This window comes from Gorilla gorilla, chromosome 5 (assembly GCF_029281585.2).
Source record: "Gorilla gorilla gorilla isolate KB3781 chromosome 5, NHGRI_mGorGor1-v2.1_pri, whole genome shotgun sequence".
NCBI classification, from domain to species: domain Eukaryota; kingdom Metazoa; phylum Chordata; class Mammalia; order Primates; family Hominidae; genus Gorilla; species Gorilla gorilla.
In genome coordinates this window covers 113999818-114021819 of record NC_073229.2, presented here as the reverse complement: position 1 = coordinate 114021819, position 22002 = coordinate 113999818, and the positions used below count along the sequence as shown (strand labels likewise).

Genomic DNA, 22002 nt, shown 5'->3' with positions numbered 1-22002 from the left:
TGGGATCTCACTATGCTGCGCAGGCTGGTCTCAAACTCCTGGACTCAAGCAATTCTCCTGCCTTCGCCTCCCAAAGTACTGGGGTTACAGGCGTGAGCCACTGTGCCTGGCCTATTTTGGCTTCTGGTAATAACTTCATCTTCCAGAAGTTCCATAATTTCTCTGAAATTTCATGTATCTTTTTCTAATCAGTAGTAAATGTGTAGAAAAACCCAAAACTTAAAAAACTCAGAAATATAGGGAGACTGTTATAAGAGAGGATTAGAAAAACACACAACCTAAAACAATATGTAAGCCTCATATGAACCCTGTTATGGATTGTGTCCCCTCTCCTGACCAAATTCATAATTTGAAGTTCTAACCCATTGTTCTTCAGAATATGACCTTATTTAAAGGGTCTTTACAGAAATAATCAAGTTAAAGTGATGTCCTCAAGGTGGGCATGCAATATTACTGGTGTTCTTATAAAAAGGGGGAAATTTGGACACAGAGATACATTTAGAAAGAGGATATAAAGAGACATAGGAAGTAGACAACCATCTAAGAGTACAGAGGCCTGAATCAGATCCTTCCTTCAGAGCCCTCAAAAGAAACTAACTTTGCTGACACTTTCATTTTGGACTTCTAGCCTCCAGGACTGTGAGACAAATTTTGGTTGTTTAGGCCACCCATTTCTGGTAGTTTTGTTACACTAAGCCTAGGAAACTAATATAGATACTGACTCAACCGACCAACTGTTGGTAGATACCTTTGAGATCATTGGGGAAATGTAAACATGAAAAGCACTAACCATAAAAGGAACACCCTTGAAGCTGGGTGCAGTGGCTCATACCTGTAATCCTAGTACTTTGGAGGGCCAGGCGGGCAGATCACTTGAGGTCAGGAGTTTGAGACCAGCCTGGCCAAAATGGTGAAACCCCGTCTACTAAAAATACAAAAAAATCTTTTTTTTTTTTTAAAATTTTTTTTTACAGGTGGTGCATGCCTGTAATCCCAGCTACTCGGGAGACTGAGGTGGGAGGATCGCTTGAACCCAGCAGGCAAAGGTTGCAATGAGCTGAGATCACACCACTGCACTCCAGCCTGGGCAACAGAGCAAGACTCTGCCAAAAAAAAAAAAGTCTGGGCACAGTGGCTCACGCCTGAAATCTCAGCACTTTGGGAGGCCAAGGTGGGTGGATCACCTGAGGTCAGGAGTTCAAGACCAGCCTGACCAACATGGTGAAACCCCGTGTCTACTAAAAATACAAAAATATTAGCTGGGTGTAGGCTGAGTGCGGTGGCTCATGCCTGTGATCCCAGCACATTGGGAGGCCGAGGCAGGTGGGTCACCTGAGGTCAGGAGTTCGAGACCAGCCTGATCAACATGGTGAAACCCCGTCTCTATTAAAAATACAAAAATTAGCCAGCGTGGTGGCGGGTGCCTGTAATCCCAGCTACTCGGGAGGCTGAGGCAGGAGAATGCTTGAACCTAGGAGGCGGAGGTTGGAGTGAGCCAAGATCACGCCACTGCACTCCAGCCTGGGCAACAGAGCGAGACTCCATCTCAAAAAATAAAAAAATTTTTTTTTAACTAGCCAGGTGTGGTGGCGAGCGCCTGTAATCCCAGCTACTCAGGAGGCAGAATCGCTTGAACCTGGGAAGCGAAGGTTGTGGTGAGGCGAGATTGCACCATTGCACTCCAGCCTGGGCGACAGAGTGAGGCTCTGTCAAAAAAAAAAAAAAAAGGCCGGGCACAGTGGCTCACGCCTGTAATCCCAGCACTTTGGGAGGCTTGAGGCAGGCGGATCATGAGGTCATGAGATCAAGACCACCCTGGCCAACATGGTGAAACCCCATCTCTACTAAAAATACAAAAATTAGCCGGGCATGGTGGCGCGTGCCTGTAGTCCCAGCTACTCAGGAGGCTGAGGCAGGAGAATTGCTTGAACCCAGGAGGGGGAGGTTGCAGTGAGCCAAGATCGCGCCACTGCACTCCAGCCTGGCGACAGAGTGAGACTCCATCTTAAAAAAAAAAAAGTGAGTTAGTAGAAAGAAAGAAAATAAAAACAAGTTTACAAGTTTAGACAACTTTTTCAGAGGTTAGGCTATGAAAATATGAACTTCTCTGGAGCAAAATATTGCCTCCAACCAATAAAAGAGAGAAATTAATGGAGAAAATCCCTTTGAGAAAGAAAAGAATATACAATTGAGAGATAGTATAAGGGCTGTTTATTAATAGGGTATATGAGCACAGATGCCCTCTTGATATTTTAGTAATTTAGTGGGGACCTAGAAGAACCCATGACATATACACCATCATCTCATCAGGGCAAACAGTATTAGAGCAAGAACTCAGTGTTTTAGGAAACTAAATATATTCAGATAAATATGTGGCAATGTTCTATTTTTATTTGCTTCCTTTTTTTTTTTTTTTGAGATGGAGTCTTGCTGTCACCAAGGATGGAATGCAGTGGTATGATTTCAGCTCACTGCAACCTCTGCGTCGTCCCAGGTTCAAGCAATTCTCCTGCCTCAGCCTCCCAAGTAGGTGGAATTACAGGCACCCACCACCATGCCTGGCTAATATTTTTTTTTTTTTTGAGATGGAGTTTCACTCTTGTTGCCCAGGCTGGAGTGCAATGGCACAATCTCGGCAACCTCTGCCTCCTGGGTTCAAGAGATTCTCCTGCCTCAGCCTCCCGAGTGGCTGTGATGCTGGGTATGTGCCACCATGTCCAGCTAATTTTGTATTTTTTTTTTTTTTTTAGTAGAGATGGGGTTTCACCATGTTGGTCAGGCTGGTCTCGAACTCTTGACCTCAGGTGATCTGCCCGCCTCGGCCTCCCAAAGTGCTAGGATTACAGGCATGAGCCACCATGCCCAGCCAAATTTTTGTATTTTTAGTAGAGACAGGGTTTCACCCTGTTGGCCAGGCTGGTTTCGAACTCTTGAGCTCAAGTGATCTGTCCCCTTCAGCCTCCCAAAGTGCTGGGATTACAGGTACGAGCCACTGCGCCTGGCCACAATGTTCTATTAATAATCACATATGGGCCAAGCATGGTGGCTCACCCTTATAATCCCAACACTTCAGGAGGCAGAGGCAGGAGGATCACTTGAGGCCTTGAGTTCAAGACCAGTATGGGCTACATAGTGAGACCCTGTCTCCACCAAAAATCAAAAATAAAAAAATTAGGCAGACATGGTGTTGTGCACCTGTTATCTCAGCTACTTGGAAGGCTGAGGAAGGAGGATCTCTTGAGCCCAGGAGGCGGAGGCTGCACTGAGTTATAATTACACCACTGCATTCCAGCCTGGGTGACAAAATGAGACCCTGTCTCTAAAAAAAAAAAAAACATTATTTTCATCTTTCCTCTAAAAGTTAAAAATATTCCACATATCAATACCCACGTAATTTATAACAGCTACACCGCTCAGTAATACCTCTGGTGAAGATTACTTATTTCTTCATCCTTGCGGTTTATTTCCACTCTGGCAGTTTTGATAAGTGCTGAAATATTCTTCTTAAGAGACTGGTTTTCGTTTATTAAGCTGAAATTCTAAAACACCACAAACTATATTAATAAAGTACATACCTATAGGGTCACTAATACTACTACATACATTAGCTGATAATTATTGAATGTTAACTACATGCAGGCATCACACATTTATAAGCCCTATGAGGAGTACTATTTATCCCCCTTATACAGGTGGGGAAGCTGAGACTATGAGAAGATAACTGGCACCAGAAATAGTCCCACTTAAAGTGAAACTACTTAAAACAGAGATTGAAATGAAAAACCAATGAACAGCAGAAAAAGTAAGTTCTGCCTGGGTCATGATCTTGAAAATTGAAAATAAAAATGATAAGAATTAGGTTATAATTTAACAGCTTTGGTTAAACTTGCAAAGATGTATTAGTCCAGTCTGGGCATGGTGGCTCATGCCTGTAATCCCAGCACTTTGGGAGGCCGAGGCAGGTGGATCACCTAAGGTCAGGAGCTCAAGACCCGCCTGGCCAACAGGCCGAAACCCTGTCTCTACTAAAAATACAAAAATTAGCCAGGTGTTGTGGTGGGTGCCTGTAATCCCAGCTACTTGGGAGGCTGAGGCAGGAGAACTGCTTGAGCCTGGGAGGCGGAGGTTGCAGTGAGCTGGAGGTTGCAGTGAGCCGAGATCGTGCCACTGCACTCCAGCCTGGCGAAGCGCGAGGCTCCATCAGAAAAAAAAAAAAGATGTATTAGTCCCCAGATAAACAAAGAAAGAATTGAGAGTTCACTGGTTCTTTCAGGGGAAAGAGAAGGAAGAGATACAATTTTACCAAAAACTAAAAACTAGAACAGGACATGACATTCCTGATTTTTGCAGCACAGTCACAAAATAGGTCATTTTGGCAAAAGCTGTGAAGGCATCATCAGTGTCCCCCAAGAGCCATTTTAAACCCGTATCTTTGCTCCTCAAAACCATTATTTTAAACCAGTTGTCATCATCTCCACGATTTTCTATTAATTAACTATTAATTGGCCTAAGTCTAACAGACCCTTTATAATCAATGTCATTTAATAAATCAAGCCGTTTTCCTTTACCAGTTTCATCAACTAGGGAAATAATGCATATTTGCCACATTTGCTATTTCATTCAATTTCATCAACTCAGGAAATAATGCATACTTGCCACATTTGCTATTTCATTTAATACTAAAAGAAAGCTTCCTTATAAACTGTCAACACTTTAACATTTTAATTTCTATTTATAACAACTTTTTTGTTGTTGTTTTACTTTTTTTAAGTGACAGGGTCTTGCTCTGTCACCCAGGCTGGAGTGCAGTGGCACAATCACAGCTCACTGTTACTTCAAACTCCTGCGTTCAAGAGTCCTCCCTCCTCAGCCTCCTAAGTAGCTAGGACTACAGGGGGCCATACACAGCTAATCATTTTATTTTTTTGTAGAGATGAGGTTTCGCTGCCTTGCTAAGGCTGGGCTCAAACTCCTGGCCTCAAGCAATCCTCTCACCTCTGCCTCTCAAAGTGCTGAAATTACTGGTGTGAGTCACTGTGCCTGGTAATTTGTTTTTTATGTTTTCATTTATACCCTACCTGTGTCTGTATTTCTTTAAACTTTTTCATCAGCTCTTTCATTTGTAGTTGACATTTTCCATATTCTACTTGCAACTATAAAATATAAAAGGATTAATTGAAGTATCATTCAAAATTATTTTCTTAGCTTAACTGGCATTTCAAAATATTTTAAAATTTGCAAATCAATTCACTAAGAAGGCAGATGAAGTCTACTTCTACCAGAAAGATAACCAGTTTTAAAGTTAAGCCTATAAATAATCTATTTTGTTTAGTTTCACATTTAACATCCAAACCTTAAAATTCAAATATAGTAGAAAGAAATAGAAGAAGTCTGAGGACATTTTATGCAACATACAATTTAACTTTGTACATATCATGAAAGAAAAAATGTTGTAACACTGTTTGCCTGTTGAGGTTTTATATTCAGATGCTTAAATTGGGTCAAGCAAAATTATAACTAAATTTAGACAAGTATTCAGAAAACATTCCTTTAAAAAACAGGTCTGAAGACAAAAACTGACTTAAATATTTGTTAGTCTAAGAGCTAAGTTCCTAAACAAAATATCTGTTCAAAACTAAGCAGCTGACTGCTCTTCAGAAGCTACAAAACAGTAAATAACTGTCCTTAATAATTGTGGCAACCCATACATCATTATATGTTGCCTCTTTTGCAGTTCCTTCTTCAGTCAGGATCTCTTCATATAAGTCCAAACAATTTCTTGATGGTACACAGGATTTGGAAGCGCTGTCTAAAAACAAACAAACAAAAAAAACCTTCCATAAAAATACTTGTTACACTTTTTTCTTTTGTTTTTTTGAGTCTCGTTCTGTCACCCATGCTAGAGTGCAGTGGCAGTGGTGCAAATCTTGGCTCACTGTAGCCTCACCCTCCCAGGTTCAAGCCATTCTCATGCCTCAGCCTCCTGAGTAGCTGGGATTACAGGGGCATGCCACCACACCCCACTAATTTTTGTATTTTTAGTAGAGATGGTGAGATGGTGTTTCACCATGTTGGCCAGGCTGGTCTCGAACTCCTGACCTCAAGAAATCCACCAGCCTTGGCCTCACAAAGTGAAAATATTTGTCACACCTTTTTTTTTTAGGAGTCTCCCTCTGTCACCCAGGCTGGAGCGCAGTGGCGCTATCTTGGCTCACTGCAACCTCCGCCTCCTGGGTTCAAGCGATTCTTCTGCCTCAGCCTCCCTGAGTAGCTGGGACTATAGGCACGTGCCACCATGCCCAGCTAATTTTTTTTTGTATTTGTAGTAGAGACGAGGTTTCACTATGTTGGCCAGGCTGGTCTCCAACTCCTGACCTCAGGGGATCCGCCCGCCTAGGCCTTGCAAAGTGCTGGGATTACAGGCGTGAGCTACCGCGCCCAGCCTTGTTACACTTTTTGATATTTTGTCTACTTCAAAGATTATACATTTCTCCATCTCCTATACTTCATCCTACATTTCACTTATCCTACATTCCAAATTTATACTGATTTTACAGATGGACTACCAATTTACCTAAAATGGTTGTGTCAACCAAATTAGGTATGAAGATCATAACTGTTCAAAACTCTGAGAAATCTGATTATGGAAAAGGTTTCTAATTTGAATAGGTCATTAGATTCTCAGCATATCACTCTTACTGATACGTTTAAAAATATTTATAGTAACTTACACTTTTCAAATGTTCTAATATCATATAACCTTCAAGAGTATGAGTGCGGCCAGGTGTGGTGACTTACGCCTGTAATCCCAGCACTTTGGGAGGCTGAGGTGGACGGATCACGAGGTCAGGAGATCGAGACCATCCAGGCTAAGATGGTGAAACCTTGTCTCTACTAAAAATACAAAAAATTAGCCGGGTGTGGTGGCACGTGCCTGTAGTCCCAGCTACTTGGGAGGCTGAGGCAGAAGAACCACTTGAACCCAGGAGGCGGAGGTTGCAGTGAGCCGAGATCAAGCCACCGCATTCCAGCCTGGGCAACAGAGTGAGACTCCGTCTCAAAAAAAAAAAAAAAAAAAGAGTATGAGTGAGTAGTAACAGACACCAGCACTAGTTGCACTTCAATAGTAGAAAATGTTTTTGCACAAGGCTCAATTAAATCTGAGACCGAGATGAATAAAAAACCTGTGTGCTAACTTGTTTTTCTGATCAAGCTTTGGTTAAGATTGGGTTCTGGAAGTTACTGTGGGGGAAAAGAAAGAAAAGAATTACCTCAGTGTAATTACAAAGAATGAGCAAATTCTTTAGGAGCTATGATATACCAGGATTTAGTAACCATAAAACAATGAACTGACCAAGAAAATGAAACTATTTTTATGGAATTCACATACCAGAAACAGCACTATCCAACCCAGCGTATATGTCCAGTGAGCCTTCGTCATTGTTCTTAAGAGGAGAAGCTGCAAGAAAGGCAAAGATTAGTTAAAAATGACTTTAGGCACTGAGATTTTTCCATTCCTACACTAAAGGACCAGGAAAAGAAAGAGATTTAACAGTTTTGCTTTAAATAAGAGATAAGCCAGGCATGGTGGCTCACACCTGTAAACTCAGCACTTAGGGAGGCTGAGGCAGGTGGATCGCTTAAGCTCAGGATTTCAAGACTAGCCTGGGCAACGGGGCGAAACCTCATCTCTACTAAAAATACAAAAAAAGGCCGGGCGTAGTCACTCCCGCCTGTAATCCCAGCACTTTGGTAGGCCGAGGTAGGCAGATCACTTTTGAACCCAGGAGTTGGAGACCAGCCTGGACAACACGGTGAAACTCTGTCTCTACTAAAAATACAAAAATTAGCCAGGAGTGGTGGTGCATGCCTGTAATCCCAGCTACTAGGGAGATTGAGGCACGACAATTGCTTGAACCCGGGAGGTGGAGGTTGCAGTGAGCCAAGATCGTGCCCCTGCACTCTAGCCTGGATTTCAGAGTGAGACCATGTCTCAAATTAGAGAGAAAGGGAGAGAGAGACACAGACAGACATTGTCTCTACACATAGTTATAAACAGGAAGATTTTGGCACACAGATTGACTACCTCAGATACAGACTTTAAAAATTCAGTTTCAAAAATATACTAGTGAGGCCAGGTGCAGTGGCTCACACCTGTAATCCCCCCACTTTAGGAGGCTGAGGAGAGAGGACTGCTTAAGCTCAGGAGATCAAGACCAGCCTGGACAACATAGCATATCAAAAATAAAAATTAGCCAGGTGTGGTGGCACATGGGAGGCTAAGGTGGACTGCTTGAGCCCAGGTCAAGGCTGCAGTGAGCCATGATTATGCCACTGCACTCCAGCCTGGGTGACAGTGCGAGATCCTGTCTCATATATATATATTCTACTGAAAGAGTTCCAATTCCAGTTATAGCAGAGTAGTTTCTATGAAACCAATCCTCCTGCAGGTAACTACTGTTGACACTAAATAAAATATTTGAAGCTATCTAAAGAGCTAGAGAACAACCTAAAGCGGGCAAAAACTAAAAGGGTAATGACAACTGAAAGAAAATAGCACCTCCCAAGTTCCCTGTCCCCTTTTATTACTGCTTTTTGTATAAAGACAGGCCCTAGTTGTAGCTACACTGGGCAGTGACAACTCAAGATAGAAACCTCCAGTCCTAGTAGCTTGAAGAACCGGAGAAAAGAATTTGTCATGATAACAGTGACTAGTACATGAAAGGGGAATTACAGAAATCCACAAAGAGCATTACTTAAATTCTGCCCAAATCTCTGGGTGACCCTCAAAAAAGGGTAGAACTCCAAAAAGCCAGCTAAATCTAAAATAAAGATTTCAGTTGCTATTACAGAAGAGACCGAATTGTAAGTTCAGCTAAGTTAAATATCTGCTAAAATTAAAAACAACTCTTCAGAGGAATGTTAACAGCATCCAGTGTCTAACATTTCATTTACAATGTTGACTATTCAATCCAAAGTTACTACATGGTGGCCAGGTGCAGTGAGTCACACCTGTAATCCCAGCACTTTGGGAGGCCAAGGCCAGAGGACTGCTTGAGCCCATGAGTTCGAGACCAGCCTAGGTAACATGGTGAGACTCTGTCTCTACAAAAAAAAATTAAAAGAAAATTAGCTGAGCATGGTGGCAGATGCCTGTAGTCCCAGCTACTCAGGAGACTGAGGCAGGAGGATGACTTGAACCCAGGAGGTCGAGGCTGAAGTGAGCCATGTTCATGCCACTACACTCCAGCCTGGCTGACAGAGGAAGAACTTGTCTCCAAAAAAACCACACAGACAAACACAAACTTACTACATAGAAAATCTCAGAAACAATGAAAAAGAACCAAATGAAAAACCTACAACTGAAGATTACAATATCTAATATAAAAAATTACTGGATGTGCTTGACAGGAGAACCACGGAACTTGAAGACAGATCAACAGAAATTACCCAATCTGTAGATGAGAGAGCACTTTCTTAAAAAAGAACAGTCTTAGTGACCTACATGATAATATCAAAAGTCCTCACATAGTGTATATGTGGAGTCCAGAAGCAAATAGAGAATGGGGGGAAACTGCTACTAGAGGGATACCAAAGAATGCTAGGACTGGAGATGGTAAATAAATGAGTAATCGTAAAAGACTAATTTTTCTTCTTAATATAAGATCCATAGAACTGTTACAGTAAACACTATAGCGTTTTTTTGTTTTTTTGTTGTTTTTTTGTTTTTTGTTTTTTTTTTTTGGTTTTTATGAGACAGAGTCTCGCTCTGTCGCCCAGGATGGAGTGCAGTGGTGCGATCTCGGCTCACTGCAACCTCTGCCTTCCGCCTCCCAGGTCCAAGCAATTCTCCTGCCTCAGCCTCCCCAGCAGCTGAGACTACAGGCGCACACCGCCACACCTGGCTAATTTTTTGTATTTTGGTAGAGACGGGGTTTCACCGTGTTGCACAGGTTGGTCTCGAACTCCTGTGCTCAGGCAATCCACCCGCCTCGGTCTCCCAAAGTGCTGGGATTACAGGCGTGAGACACCACGCCCGGCCCAGTAAACACTATAGCATTTTATTGTGGGGTTCATAACATGAAAGGCAAAGAAGCAGATAGATGCAACCATACATGCAAGATATTGTAAAAAGGTACAATACTAGTAAACAGACTATAAAATGTTAAAGATGTATACACTTCCTCAAACAAATACTAAAAATAATACAAACAGGTATAGTGAAAAAGCTCATACATAAATGAAATGCATTTCAAAAATACACTCAAACATTACTAGCAGTTAGCACTAGTGCTACAGGGAGAAAAAAATTTAAAAATTTAAAATAAGTAAATAAATATATACTCAAATAATATTTGAAAGAAAATCAGAAAAAAATAACCGATGAGACAAATTGAAGTCAAATATTAAAATGACCTAAATCCAACTACAATAATAAAGAACATCATTCACTGTTATAAAAATAGCAAATCAAATACAAAAGTATTTTATCAGTGTTAAATCTAATGAAACTGAAATTACACTGTGGTTATATAAGAGAACCAACTTTTCCTTATGAAATACATACTGAAATACTTATGGGTAAGGGGCCATAATGTATACAACTTACTCTCAAATGGGTCAGGAAAAAAAATGGGTGTGCATCTAGACGTGTGTGTGTGTGTGTGTGTGTACAAAGAGAGAGTCTAGGCTGGACGCAGTGGCTCACGCGTGTAATCCCAACACTTTGAGAGGCCAAGACAGGCGGATCACCTGAGGTCAGGAGTTTGAGAACAGCCTGGCCAACATGGTGAAGCGCCGTCTCTACTAAAAATACAAAACTTGGCCAGGCATAGTGGCGCACACCTGTAATCCCAGCTACTCTGGAGGCTGAGGTAGGAGAATCACTTGAACTCGGGAGGCAGAGGTTGCAGTAAGCTGAGTTAGCACCGCTGCACTCCAGCCTGGGTGACAGAGTGAGACTCCGTCTCAAAAAAAAAAGGCAAGACACAAAGCAGAAAGTACACCGTAGCTGTGACTATTTTTAAAATGTACATGCTTTTCCTACTGCTTCACTTGATTAGCCTAAAAAATATATATATGGGCCGGGCGTGGTGGTTTACGCCTGTAATCCCAGCACTTTGGGAGGCTGAGGCGGGCAGACCACGAGGTCAGGAATCGAGACCATCCTGGCTAACACAGTAAAACCCCGTCTCTACTAAAAATACAAAAAATTAGCCGGGCGTGGTGGCGGGTGCCTGTAGTCCGTTACTCGGGAGGCTGAGGCAGGAGAATGGCGTGAACCCGGAAGGCACAGCTTGCAGTGAGCCGAGACTGCGCCACTGCACTCCAGCCTGGGCGGCAGAGCGAGACTCCAACTCAAAACAAAAACAACAACAACAACAACAAAACAAACCTGGCCGGGCGCGGTGGTTCACGCCTGTAATCCCAGCACTTTGGGAGACCAAGGCGGGCGGATCACCTGAGATCAGGAGTTCGAGACCAGCCTGGCCAATATGGCGAAACCCCGTCTCCACTAAAAATACGAAAAAATTAGCCGGGCATGGTGGTGCGCTCCTGTAATCCCAGCTACTCAGGAGGCTGACAGTAGAATTGCTTGAACCTGGGAGGCAGAGGTTGCAGTGAGCCTAGATCATGCCATTGCACTCCAGCCTGGGCAACAAGAGAAAACTCCGTCTCAAAAAAAAAAAAAAATATATATATATATGTGTGTGTGTGTGTGTGTGTGTGTGTGTGTGTATAGACAGCAACTTGACAGTGATACATAGAAATAAAAACAGCTGCATCCAGAAAATCAGATTAAATTGTAGTTTTGTCCTTCAAATTTTAATCGTTGCAGACGTGATGAAATTTAATCATTTGTGAATCTAGGTGACAAATAATGCTGTTCATTATATTATAGTTCCAATTTTTCAGTTTGGTGGCTTAAATTTTTTTTCTTCTTTGAGACGGAATTTTGCTCTTCTCCCAGGCTGGACTGCAATGGCAGGATCTTGGCTCACTGCAACCTCCACCTCTCAGTTCAAGCGATTCTCCTGCCTCAGGCTCTTGAGTAGCTGGGATTACAGGCGTGCACCACCATGCCCCGCTAATTTTTGTATTTTTAATAGAGATGGAGTTTCACCATGTTGGTCAGGCTAGTCTTGAACTCCTGACCTCAGGTGATCCACCTGTCTCAGCCTCCCAAGGTGCTAGAATTACAGGCGTGAGCCATCGCACCCGGCCTGGCTTAAAATTTTTCAAAGGAAAAAACATCAAAGAGAATTACATAACAGAATAACAACTTGAAACTACATCAGCAAAAATAAACACCAAATAACACCACCCAGAATGGTTATAATGGTCATAGTTGGTGTGAACTCTTCCATATCTATGAATTGTTTAAAACATTATTTTAAGCAAAAATGGAATTCTACTAAACATGTTTTATAACTGCCCTTCTTACTCTCCATGGCATAGGAATCATTATTCTGGTCAATAAACATATGCCCATATCTCAACAAATTCAATGAGGTCACAGCATGATTATCATTAAAAGAAAGAGATAATAATGTTATGTCACTGTTTGGAAGTTTACCTTCTGCATATTATTTAAAATATTTCTATTTTGGGCTGGGCACGGTGGCTCACACCTGTAGTTCCAGCACTTTGGGAGGCCAAGGTGGGTGGATCACCTGAGGTCAGGAGTTCGAGACAAGCCTGGCCAACATGGTGAAACCTCGTCTCTACTAAAAATACAAAAATTAGCCAGACATGGTGGCAGGCACCTGTAATCTCAGCTACTCAGGAGGCTGAGGCAGGAGAATTGCTGGAACTCAGGAGACGGAGGTTGCAGTGGGCCGAGATTGCGACACTGTACTCCAGCCCAGGCTGACAACAGCAAGACTCTACCTCAAACAAAAAAAAAGAAAGAAATTCTATTTTATGAGCTTATTTTAATACCAGGTATTGACAGTTATCTCTTTTTCAAACTAATCATCCATTGTGACTATCATTTTTTTTTTTTTTTTTTGAGACAGTCTTGCTCTGTCATCTAGGCTAGAGTGCAGTGGCACAATCTCAGCTCACTGCAACCTCCACCTCCTGGGTTGAAGTGATTCTCCTGCCTCAGCCTCTTGAGTAGCTGAAATTACAGGCACATGCCACCATGCCCGGCTAATTTTTGCATTTTTAGTAGAGACAGGGTTCACCATGTTGGTCAGGCTGGTGTCGAACTCCTGACCTCGTGATTCGCCCGCCTTGGCTTCCCAAAGTATTGGGATTACAGAAATGAGACACTGCACCTGGCCCAATTTTTTTCTGAACAACAAACATCATTGCATTTACTAGAAATATTAACTTCAAGAGTAACAAAAACCTATCTTATATATTTTTAGGTATAACAATAAAAATCATTATCATTCATATTAGTAAAATCACTAATTTGACTACATTCTGAGGCTTGAAAGCATACAGTAAGTTCACACTTATTAAGCATTCCCATGTCCCAGGCATTTTACTGTATTAATTCATTTATGTATGGAGGGAAAAGGCTGATAATGACTGTGTTTCCAATGAGAATAGGTAAATGATTTTGTAATTTAAAAAGTAAAGTTAGGCAAGGCATAGTGGCTCACACCTGTAATCCCAACACTTTGGGAGGCAAAAAGGGAGGGTCGCTTGAGTCCAGGAATTAGAGACCAGCCTAGACCACACAGTGAAACCTTCTCTCTACAAAAAATAAAATGATTAGATGGCCGTGGTGGCATGTGCCTGTAGTCCTAGCTACTCAGGAGGCTGAGGCAAGAGGATCCCTTGAGCTCCCAAGTCTGAAGTCATAGTGAGCTATTAATGGCACCACTGCACTCCACCCTGGGCAACTGGGGGAGACCCTGTCTCATTTAAAAAAAAAAAAAAAGGAAATTAGAAAGACAATTAAATGTAGCTCTTACCAGAAAAGACATCAAATAAACTTGTTCCATCACCATTGTCATCATCTGCTGCCATGATCCTATTTCCTTTTGAAAGTCACCACCTACGGTATTAAATATTTTAAAATTTCCACTGTTAAACCTCACAATTCAGAGAATAAACCTAGCTTCAAAACAAAAAGCAATTTTCGAATTTGGACACATTGAAAAAGTTCACTCTATCATTCTTTGTTTTTGGAGACAAAGTCTCACTCTGTCGCCCAAGCTGGAGTGCATTGGCTTGATCTCCGCTCACTGCAACCTCCGCCTCCTGGGTTCAAGTGATTCTTGTGCCTCAGCCTCCCGAGTAGCTGGGATTACAGGAGTGTACCATAGCTGCGATTACAGGAGTGCACCACCACGCCTGGCTATTTTTGTAATTTTAGTGGAAACAGGGTTTTGCCTGTCTGCCACGTTGGCCAGGCTGGTCTTGAACTCCTGGCCTTAAGCAATCCACCCACCTCAGCCTCTCAAAGTGCTGGGATTACAGGCGTGAGCCCCCATGCCTGGCCTTTCTCTCTACCATCATTAAAAGCAGATTTGTGTTATCAAAAAAAGTGCCTAATATTTTCCAGGAAAAAGTCAAAACTATAAAACAAAAATTTTAAACTTGTTAATATGGCCAGGCATGGTGGCTCATGCCTACAATCTCAGCACTTTGGGAGGTCAAGTCAGGTGGATCGCTTGAGCCCAGGAATTTGAGACCAGCCTGGGCAACATGGTGAAACCCCATCTCTACAAAAAATACAAAAATTAGCCGACTGTAGTAGCCTGTGCCTGTAGTCCCAGCTACTTGGTGGCTGAAGCAGGAGGATCGCTTGAGCCTGGCAGGGAGAGGTTGCAGTGAGCCACAATAGTGCCACTGCACTGCAGCCTGGGTGACAGAGTGAGACCCTGTCTCAAAAACAAAACAAATAAACAAAAAATTGTCATTAAGCTATGTACAAAGTAAATGATAATTTTATAAAACAGACCAAAATACAAATTAACTTTTTTTTTTTTAGATGGAGTTTCGCTCTTGATGCCCAGGCTAGAGTGCAATGGTGCAACCTCGGCTCACCACAACCTCCACCTCCCTGGTTCAAGCGATTATCCTGCCTCAGCCTCCCAAGTAGCTAGGATAACAGGTGCGCACCACAACGCCCAACTAATTTTGTATTTTTAGTAGAGATGGGGTTTCTCCATGTTGGTCAGGCTGGTCTCGAACTCCCAGCCTCAGGTGATCCGCTGGCCTCAGCTTCCCAAAGTGCTGGGATTATAAGCATGAGCCACTGCGCCTGGCCAAATTAACTTTTGTACTAAAATAAGAACCATCACTACTATCACAACACACACACACACATTAATACTAACAAGAAATACTGATACCAGGCCGGGTGCGGTGGCTCACGCCTGTAATCCCAGCACTTCGGGAGGCCGAGGCGGGCAGATCACAAGGTCAGGAGATCGAGACCATCCTGGCTAACATGGTGAAACCCCGTCTCTACTAAAAATACAAAAAATTAGCCAGGCATGGTGGCGGGCGCCTGTAGTCCCAGCTACTCTGGAGGCTGAGGTAGGAGAATGGCGTGAACCCGGGAGGAGGAGCTTGCCGTGAGCCGAGATCGCGCCACTGCACTCCAGCTTGGGCGACAGAGCAAGACTCCATCTCAAAAAAAAAAAAAAAAAAAAAAAAGCAAAGCTTTTGGAACTAAAAGATGTTTGACTTCACTAATAATTAAGGAAACACAAATTAAAACAATGAGATATGCCATGTTGTGTAGGAAAGTGTTGGCATAGCCAGGCATGGCTACTTATCTTTAGAAAGGCTGCTTACTAAGGCCCTTGGCTGGAGTCTAAGAACTCAAATTTCAGGAGGGTTCCCACAATTTCCAGACTGATAAAAAGTGGCTCAATGTGCCTAAACTGTTCATACAAACAATTTGGTTTATTATAAACACCTGTTTCCTTCTGGGAGTCTTAAAATTTTAGTACATGCCAGGCAGAGGTGGCCTATGTGACCAGCCCCCAGTAAAAAGCCTGGGCACTGAGTCTCCAACATGCTTCCCAGGTAGACAACATTTCACACCTGCTATCACTAGTTGCTGGGGGAATAAACAGATAAGTGCATGACTCCACTGGGAGCAAAACCATGGGAACTTTAACCTGGTTTCCTCTAGACTTTACCCCATGGACCTTTTTTCCCTTTGGTGATTGTGCTTTGCATCCTTTCTTTGTAATAAATCATAGCTGTAAGTACAACTACATAGTGAATTCTATAAGTCTGGCAAATCATCAAACTTAGAGGTGATTCTGGGGACTCCTGACACGTTTTCACCAACAACATAGTAAGACAAGCAAATAACAAAAAGTTTGATAGTACACTAGGTTGACAAAGGTATGGGAAAAGATGTACTCTCATAGCTCTCTCAAGTGTACACTGGTAAAACTCCATGAAAGCAATTTGGCAACAGCTTTGATTTGATTAAAAATTTGATGAAATGTTTAAGTACAATACTCTGACCCAAAAATTTCACATCTAATAATCTGTTACCAGTGTTGTTTATGGTAAGACTAGAAACAACATAAGAATCCAAAACAGTAAAAAAACAAAAACAGGCTGGGCCGCAGTGGCTCATGCCTGTAATCCCAGCACTTTGGGAGGCCGAGGTGGGCGGATTACTTGAGGTCAGGAGTTCGAGATCAGCCTGGCCAACATGGTAAAACCTCGTCTCTACTAACACTACAAAAATTAGCTGGGTGTGGTGGCAGGTGCCTGTAATCTCAGCTACTTGGGAGGCTGAGGCAGGAGAACCTCTTGAACCCAGAAGGCGGAGGCTACAGTGAGCCGAGATCACACCACTGCACTCCAGCCTGGACAAAAAGAGTGAAACTCTGTCTCAAAAAAAAAAAAAAAAAAAAAAAGTCTCTCTTCACTAACTTATCTGGCATCCTCTAATCTACTAGTAAAACCCAATGAATGATGCTTATGGCCACTGAACTGTGGCCACTTGGGGCTATGAAATTATTAGCAAGCCTGCACCTGCATACTTCTGCTCTCACCAATTGAGATATATGCTTATGTAGTGGAGGGTGTATGTCTGCTGCCTGAATCCTGAAGGACAGGAGGTGAGCCAAGGCCATGGTGCCAGCCTGAAGAGCAAGTACCCCTGAGAACCCAAACATCCCGGGGAGTATCTGAGAACCTACCAAGAAAAACAGTCTCATGGCTTAAATACAGTAGGCAATGAGCCAGAAAGTTAGCTTAAAAATAGTTTACAGACAAAGGGCAGCATGGATCTCTACAGCTGTCCTGCTGCCATCCAGGAGTGCCTTGTAATAAATAAACTTATTAGTCCTAATAAATGTATCTATTCACCAAGCTGTACTTGTGAGTCATTCTTTGGTCTCCTGGCTCCCTCTTAGTTCGGGGGAAGGTTTTCTATATACGATTCTGGGTTTTTCTCAAAGCTTACCAATGTGCATTTATTGTCAAATCAATTATGCCCATTTTCCTATTTTTCTAAATCACAGTATGATGAAAGATCACAATACCAAAGGGAGTTATTTTCTAGTGAAAACTAGGCAGAATGCTATGGAAAGACAGGTAACAAAACACACACACACACATACCTCTGCATGTCAAATCAAGTGAAGACAAAATGATCCAAAGTACTAGGGGAGAAAATCTAGTCTATACTCAGATCAATTAAAAAGTATGTAAGGTTTTTTTTTTTGTTTTGTTTTGTTTTTTTTTTTAAGACAGAGTCTCCCTCTGTCACCCAGGCTGGAGTGCAGTGGCATGATCATAGCTCACTGCAACCTCCCTGGGCTCAAGCAAGGACAAAACAAAAACTGAAAATCATGGGCAATGTCTTATGGGTGTAGTTTACGCAAGAAAGACGTCAACACTCTCATCATTGGATTCATATTCAAAGAAAAGATCATGGTTCTACCACAAGATAAATAAAATCAAGGTGTATTTTTTTTCTCCATTCCTCACATTCCTCAATCTAACATTTGTTTCAATTAGTTCATTTGATTAACTGTTATAAAATAGCCTGCACAATTACAAAAAGCACAAATAACACGATCACGTTTGGTAAATAACACAACTGACTCTTTGCAAAGCAAAATTCAACTGGTGAAATCAGATACTCAGAGGTTTCCTAATGAGAAATCTACTATTAGTAGCTGTAAGTGGTCACACGGAGAGGGGAGCATTAGTCATGAGGTGTCCTCTCAGAATAATGGAGAATCTAATGATTTGGTTAAAGAGATCAAACAGATCAAAGCTTTCCCTGCACTATTATTTCATACAGTTTTAGTTTATACTACTGGCAGGTATTACTTAAAAAAAAAAAAAAAAAAGGTGTGGTAACTCACACCCGTAATCTCAGCACTTTGGGAGGCTGAGGTGGAAGGGACTGCTTGATCCTAGGAGTTTGAGACCAGCCTGGGCAACATGGCAAAACCACATCGAGACAAAAAAAAATACAAACGGGCTGAGCATGGTGGCTCATGCCTGTAATCCCAGCACTTTGGGAGGCCGAGGTGGGCAGATCATGAGGTCAAGAGTTTGAGACCAGCCTGGCCAACATGGTGAAACCCTGTCTCTACTAAGAATACAAAAATTAGCCAGGAGTGGTGGGGCGTGCCTGTAATCCCAACTACTCGGGAGGCTGAGGCAGGAAAATCACTTGAACCCGGGAGGTGGAGGTTGCAGTGAGCTGAGATTGCGCCACTGCAAGCCAGCCTGGGCGACTGAGCAAGACTCTGTCTTGAAAACAAACAAAAAACCTCATACCTGTAATCCCAGCACTCTGGGAGGTCAAGGTGGTAGGTTCACTTGAGCCCAGGAGTTCGAGACCAGCCTGGGCAACATAGGGAGACCCCATCTCTATTTAAACAAAATAAATTTTTAAAAAAAAGTAGCCAGGCATGGTGGTTCACACCTATAGTACTATCTACTCTAGTAGCTGAGATGGGAGGGTCAATTGAGCCTGTGAGGTAGAGGCTACAGTGAGCTGTGATCATGCCACTGTACTCCAGCCAGGGCGACAGAGTGACAGACCGTGTCTCAAAAATAATAATTAGAAAAAGAAAAAGACTTGACCTAGTAAGTTAAACCTGGAAATAAATATAAATCTAAGAGACCTGGTAATCCTGGGTCTCTTTTTTTTTTTTTAACAACTAGTCAAGGGGGGAAATAGTAGAACAAGAAGTTTGATCTGTAACTGATTGTGAACAGCCAACTGAGAAAACACTACTTTCGGACCAGCTAAACATGGATCTTTTGCCCCCATCTGTCTTAAATTTTTCTCCAAATTTTTTGTCAGATCATTATCTCCACATCTTAATTCTAGGTCCCCACCACCAAAGGTATTTTTTAAAAGATTATTTATAAATTTAAGAAGTGGCTGCTCATTTCTTAATTGTGTCACATTATGCATTAATAGTCCTTCAAAATTTCTGAAAACATACACAGTAATACAGAGAAGTCATCAAAAGAAGTTATATGTGTGTGGTTTCTCACTATGTACACATGAAAAAGTTAAAGGTTCTTAGCTTCCTAGGCTGTAGGAAAAGGAAAAAAGTAGTTAAAGGGACTGTGACAGTTATGCCTCTCAATTCCAAATCCATCCTTCTGTGATAATGGAGCTAGGCCCTGTAGATATTTCTCCTTTGCTAACTGGCACAAGGTTAAACCTTATCAGCAGAATGGTGGAGGAACACTGGAAGAGGAAGGGGGATTCTTTCCCTAGTTTCAGTGCATCTGGCTAGCAAAGCTCCTACAGAGCCTGCTGTCTCCAGCATTCAGTTCCTGCAGGGTGGTTTTCCACAGGCTCACTTCCTGTACATTAGGTTCCTATTATGATTGGCTCCTGCAGAATACGGCTTCCTCCTGCTAGGTTCATGGAGAGGGCAGCTTCTCCAACTCATAGATCCTTTAGCACCCAGGAGCTTCCCCATACACCTCCTCTGGCCGATTTAGAACAGAGTAAGACACTTAGCAATGTCTCCACCATCCAGTTGACCCCCCAGCAATGCTCTTTCCATGAGGTCTTCCCATCCTTAGAGTGAAGGAACACAGCTCTTCTTTGGATGATCTATCAAAACCCTAGAGGTCATAGCTGCTCCCTATATCTTATATTCCTATATTTTTCAGTTACTCTTTAACTATTACTTGACAATTACTAGTTACTTCAATCCTGTCAATAATTCTTTTTTTTTTTTTTTTTTTTGAGACGGAGTCTCGCTCTGTCGCCCAGACTAGCGTGCAGTGGCGCAATCTCGGCTCACTGCAAGCTCCGCCTCCTGGGTTCACGCCATTCTCCTGCCTCAGCATCCCGAGTAGGTGGGACTACAGGCGCCCACCACCACGCCCGGCTAATTTTTTATATTTTTAGTAGAGATGGGGTTTCACGGCGTTAGCCAGGATGGTCTCGATCTCCCGACCTCGTGATCCGCCCGCCTCGGCCTCCCAAAGTGCTGGGATTACAGACGTGAGCCACTGTGCCTGGCCTTTTTTTTTTTTTTAATTTTTTTTTTTTTTTTGGGACGGAGTCTCACTCAGCCGCCCAGGCTGGAGTAAGTGGCGCGATCTCGGCTCACTGCAAACACCGTCTTCCCGGTTCAAGCGATTCTCCCGTCTCAGCCTCCACAGAGTAGCTGGGATTACAGGCACCCGCCATCATGCCCGGCTAATTTTTGTATTTTAGTAGAGATGGGGTTTCACCATGTTGGCGAGGCTGATCTTAAACTTCTGACCTCAGGTGATCCGCCCGGCCCTGGCCTCCCAAAGTGCTAGGATTACAGGCCTGAGCCACGGAACCCGACCAATAATTCTTTATACTAAACTTTCCCTTTCAAATTACTATGTGGTTTTTGTCTACTGACTGGACCCTGACTGATACAGATAAGTAAGTCACAATAGGCCAGGCGCAGTGGCTCATGCCTGTAATCCCAGAACTTTGGGATGGATGGTGGTGGGTGGATTGCTTGAGGTCAGAAGTTCGAGACCAGCCTGACCAACACAGTGAAACCTCCTCTCTACTAAAAATACAAAAATTAGCTGGGCGTGGTGGTGGGTGCCAATAAAGCCAGCTATTCTAGAGGCTGAGGCAGGAGACTCACTTGAACCCAGGAGGCAGAGGTTGCAGTTAACCGAGATGGCACCACTGCACTCCAGCTTGGGCAACAGAGCGATTCTGTCTCAAAAAAAAAAAAAAAATTGTTACAATAGAGATTTTAACATACTTTTCTCTGATGATCAAGCAGTTAAAGAAATTTAAGGATATAGCTCTGAATACAAAATTGACAGGTTTGATCTGATAATTTTATAACCCTGCATACCACAATTAAAAGAACTTACACTACTTTTAAGCACATTTATAAAAATTGTCTATGTATCAAGCCGCAGTGCAAGTTTCCACAAATATCAAAGAAATGTTTCCATCTAGCCCAATAAAATTCAAAGTTAACAATGCACTTTCAAACTTCCCTGTTCAATTGGAAATTAATAAACATAGGTCAAAGAACAAATACTAATGGAAACTGGGAAAAAGTACAGAACTGAATAACAATGAATACCACACAGAAAATTTATGGGATAAAACCAAAATAGTACTTTTAAAGGCAAAGTTACAGTACTAAATGTATAGGAAGAAAGGACAAAATATTAATGAGGCCATCAATCCCCTCAAGAAGTTAGAAAAAGAACAAAGTAAACCCAGATAAATAAAAATATAACCAGCAAAAACTAACAAAAATAAACAAGCACTAGAAAGATCAATAAAAATAAATGTTGGCTCTGTCAAAAGAGAAATAAGCATATCTATGGCAAAACTAACCAAGAAAAAGAAAGAAGGCACAAACACCACAAATTTTAAAACAGTTAGGCCGGGCACAGTGGCTTGTGCTTGTAATCCCAGCACTTTGGGAGGTTGAGGCGGGAGGATCATTTGAGCCCAGTTCAAGACCAGCCTGGGCAACATAATGAGACTCTGTCTCTAAAAATAATAATAATAATAATGAAAAGTTAATCTGTTCCAGACAACAGAAAAAAACTATT

General features: G+C 42.4%; 1 protein-coding gene across 7 annotated transcripts in view; it reads right to left on the bottom strand.

Annotated features, from left to right (window-relative positions):
- CASP8AP2 (caspase 8 associated protein 2) overlaps nt 1-22002 on the bottom strand; it is a 46816-nt gene that overhangs the window by 16099 nt on the left and 8715 nt on the right. For all 7 annotated transcript variants that reach the window (XR_010134321.1, XM_004044409.5, XM_004044411.4 and 4 more), the window contains 5 exons: nt 13932-14014; nt 7391-7459; nt 5709-5809; nt 5079-5153; nt 3424-3539 (listed from right to left, as the gene is read on the bottom strand). Coding sequence is in view for 6 of the 7 variants with exons in the window: in XM_004044409.5 (XP_004044457.2) it covers nt 3424-3539; nt 5079-5153; nt 5709-5809; nt 7391-7459; nt 13932-13986 (416 nt within the window). In the remaining variant the exon portion in view is untranslated. The remainder of the gene's footprint in view (nt 1-3423; nt 3540-5078; nt 5154-5708; nt 5810-7390; nt 7460-13931; nt 14015-22002) is intronic.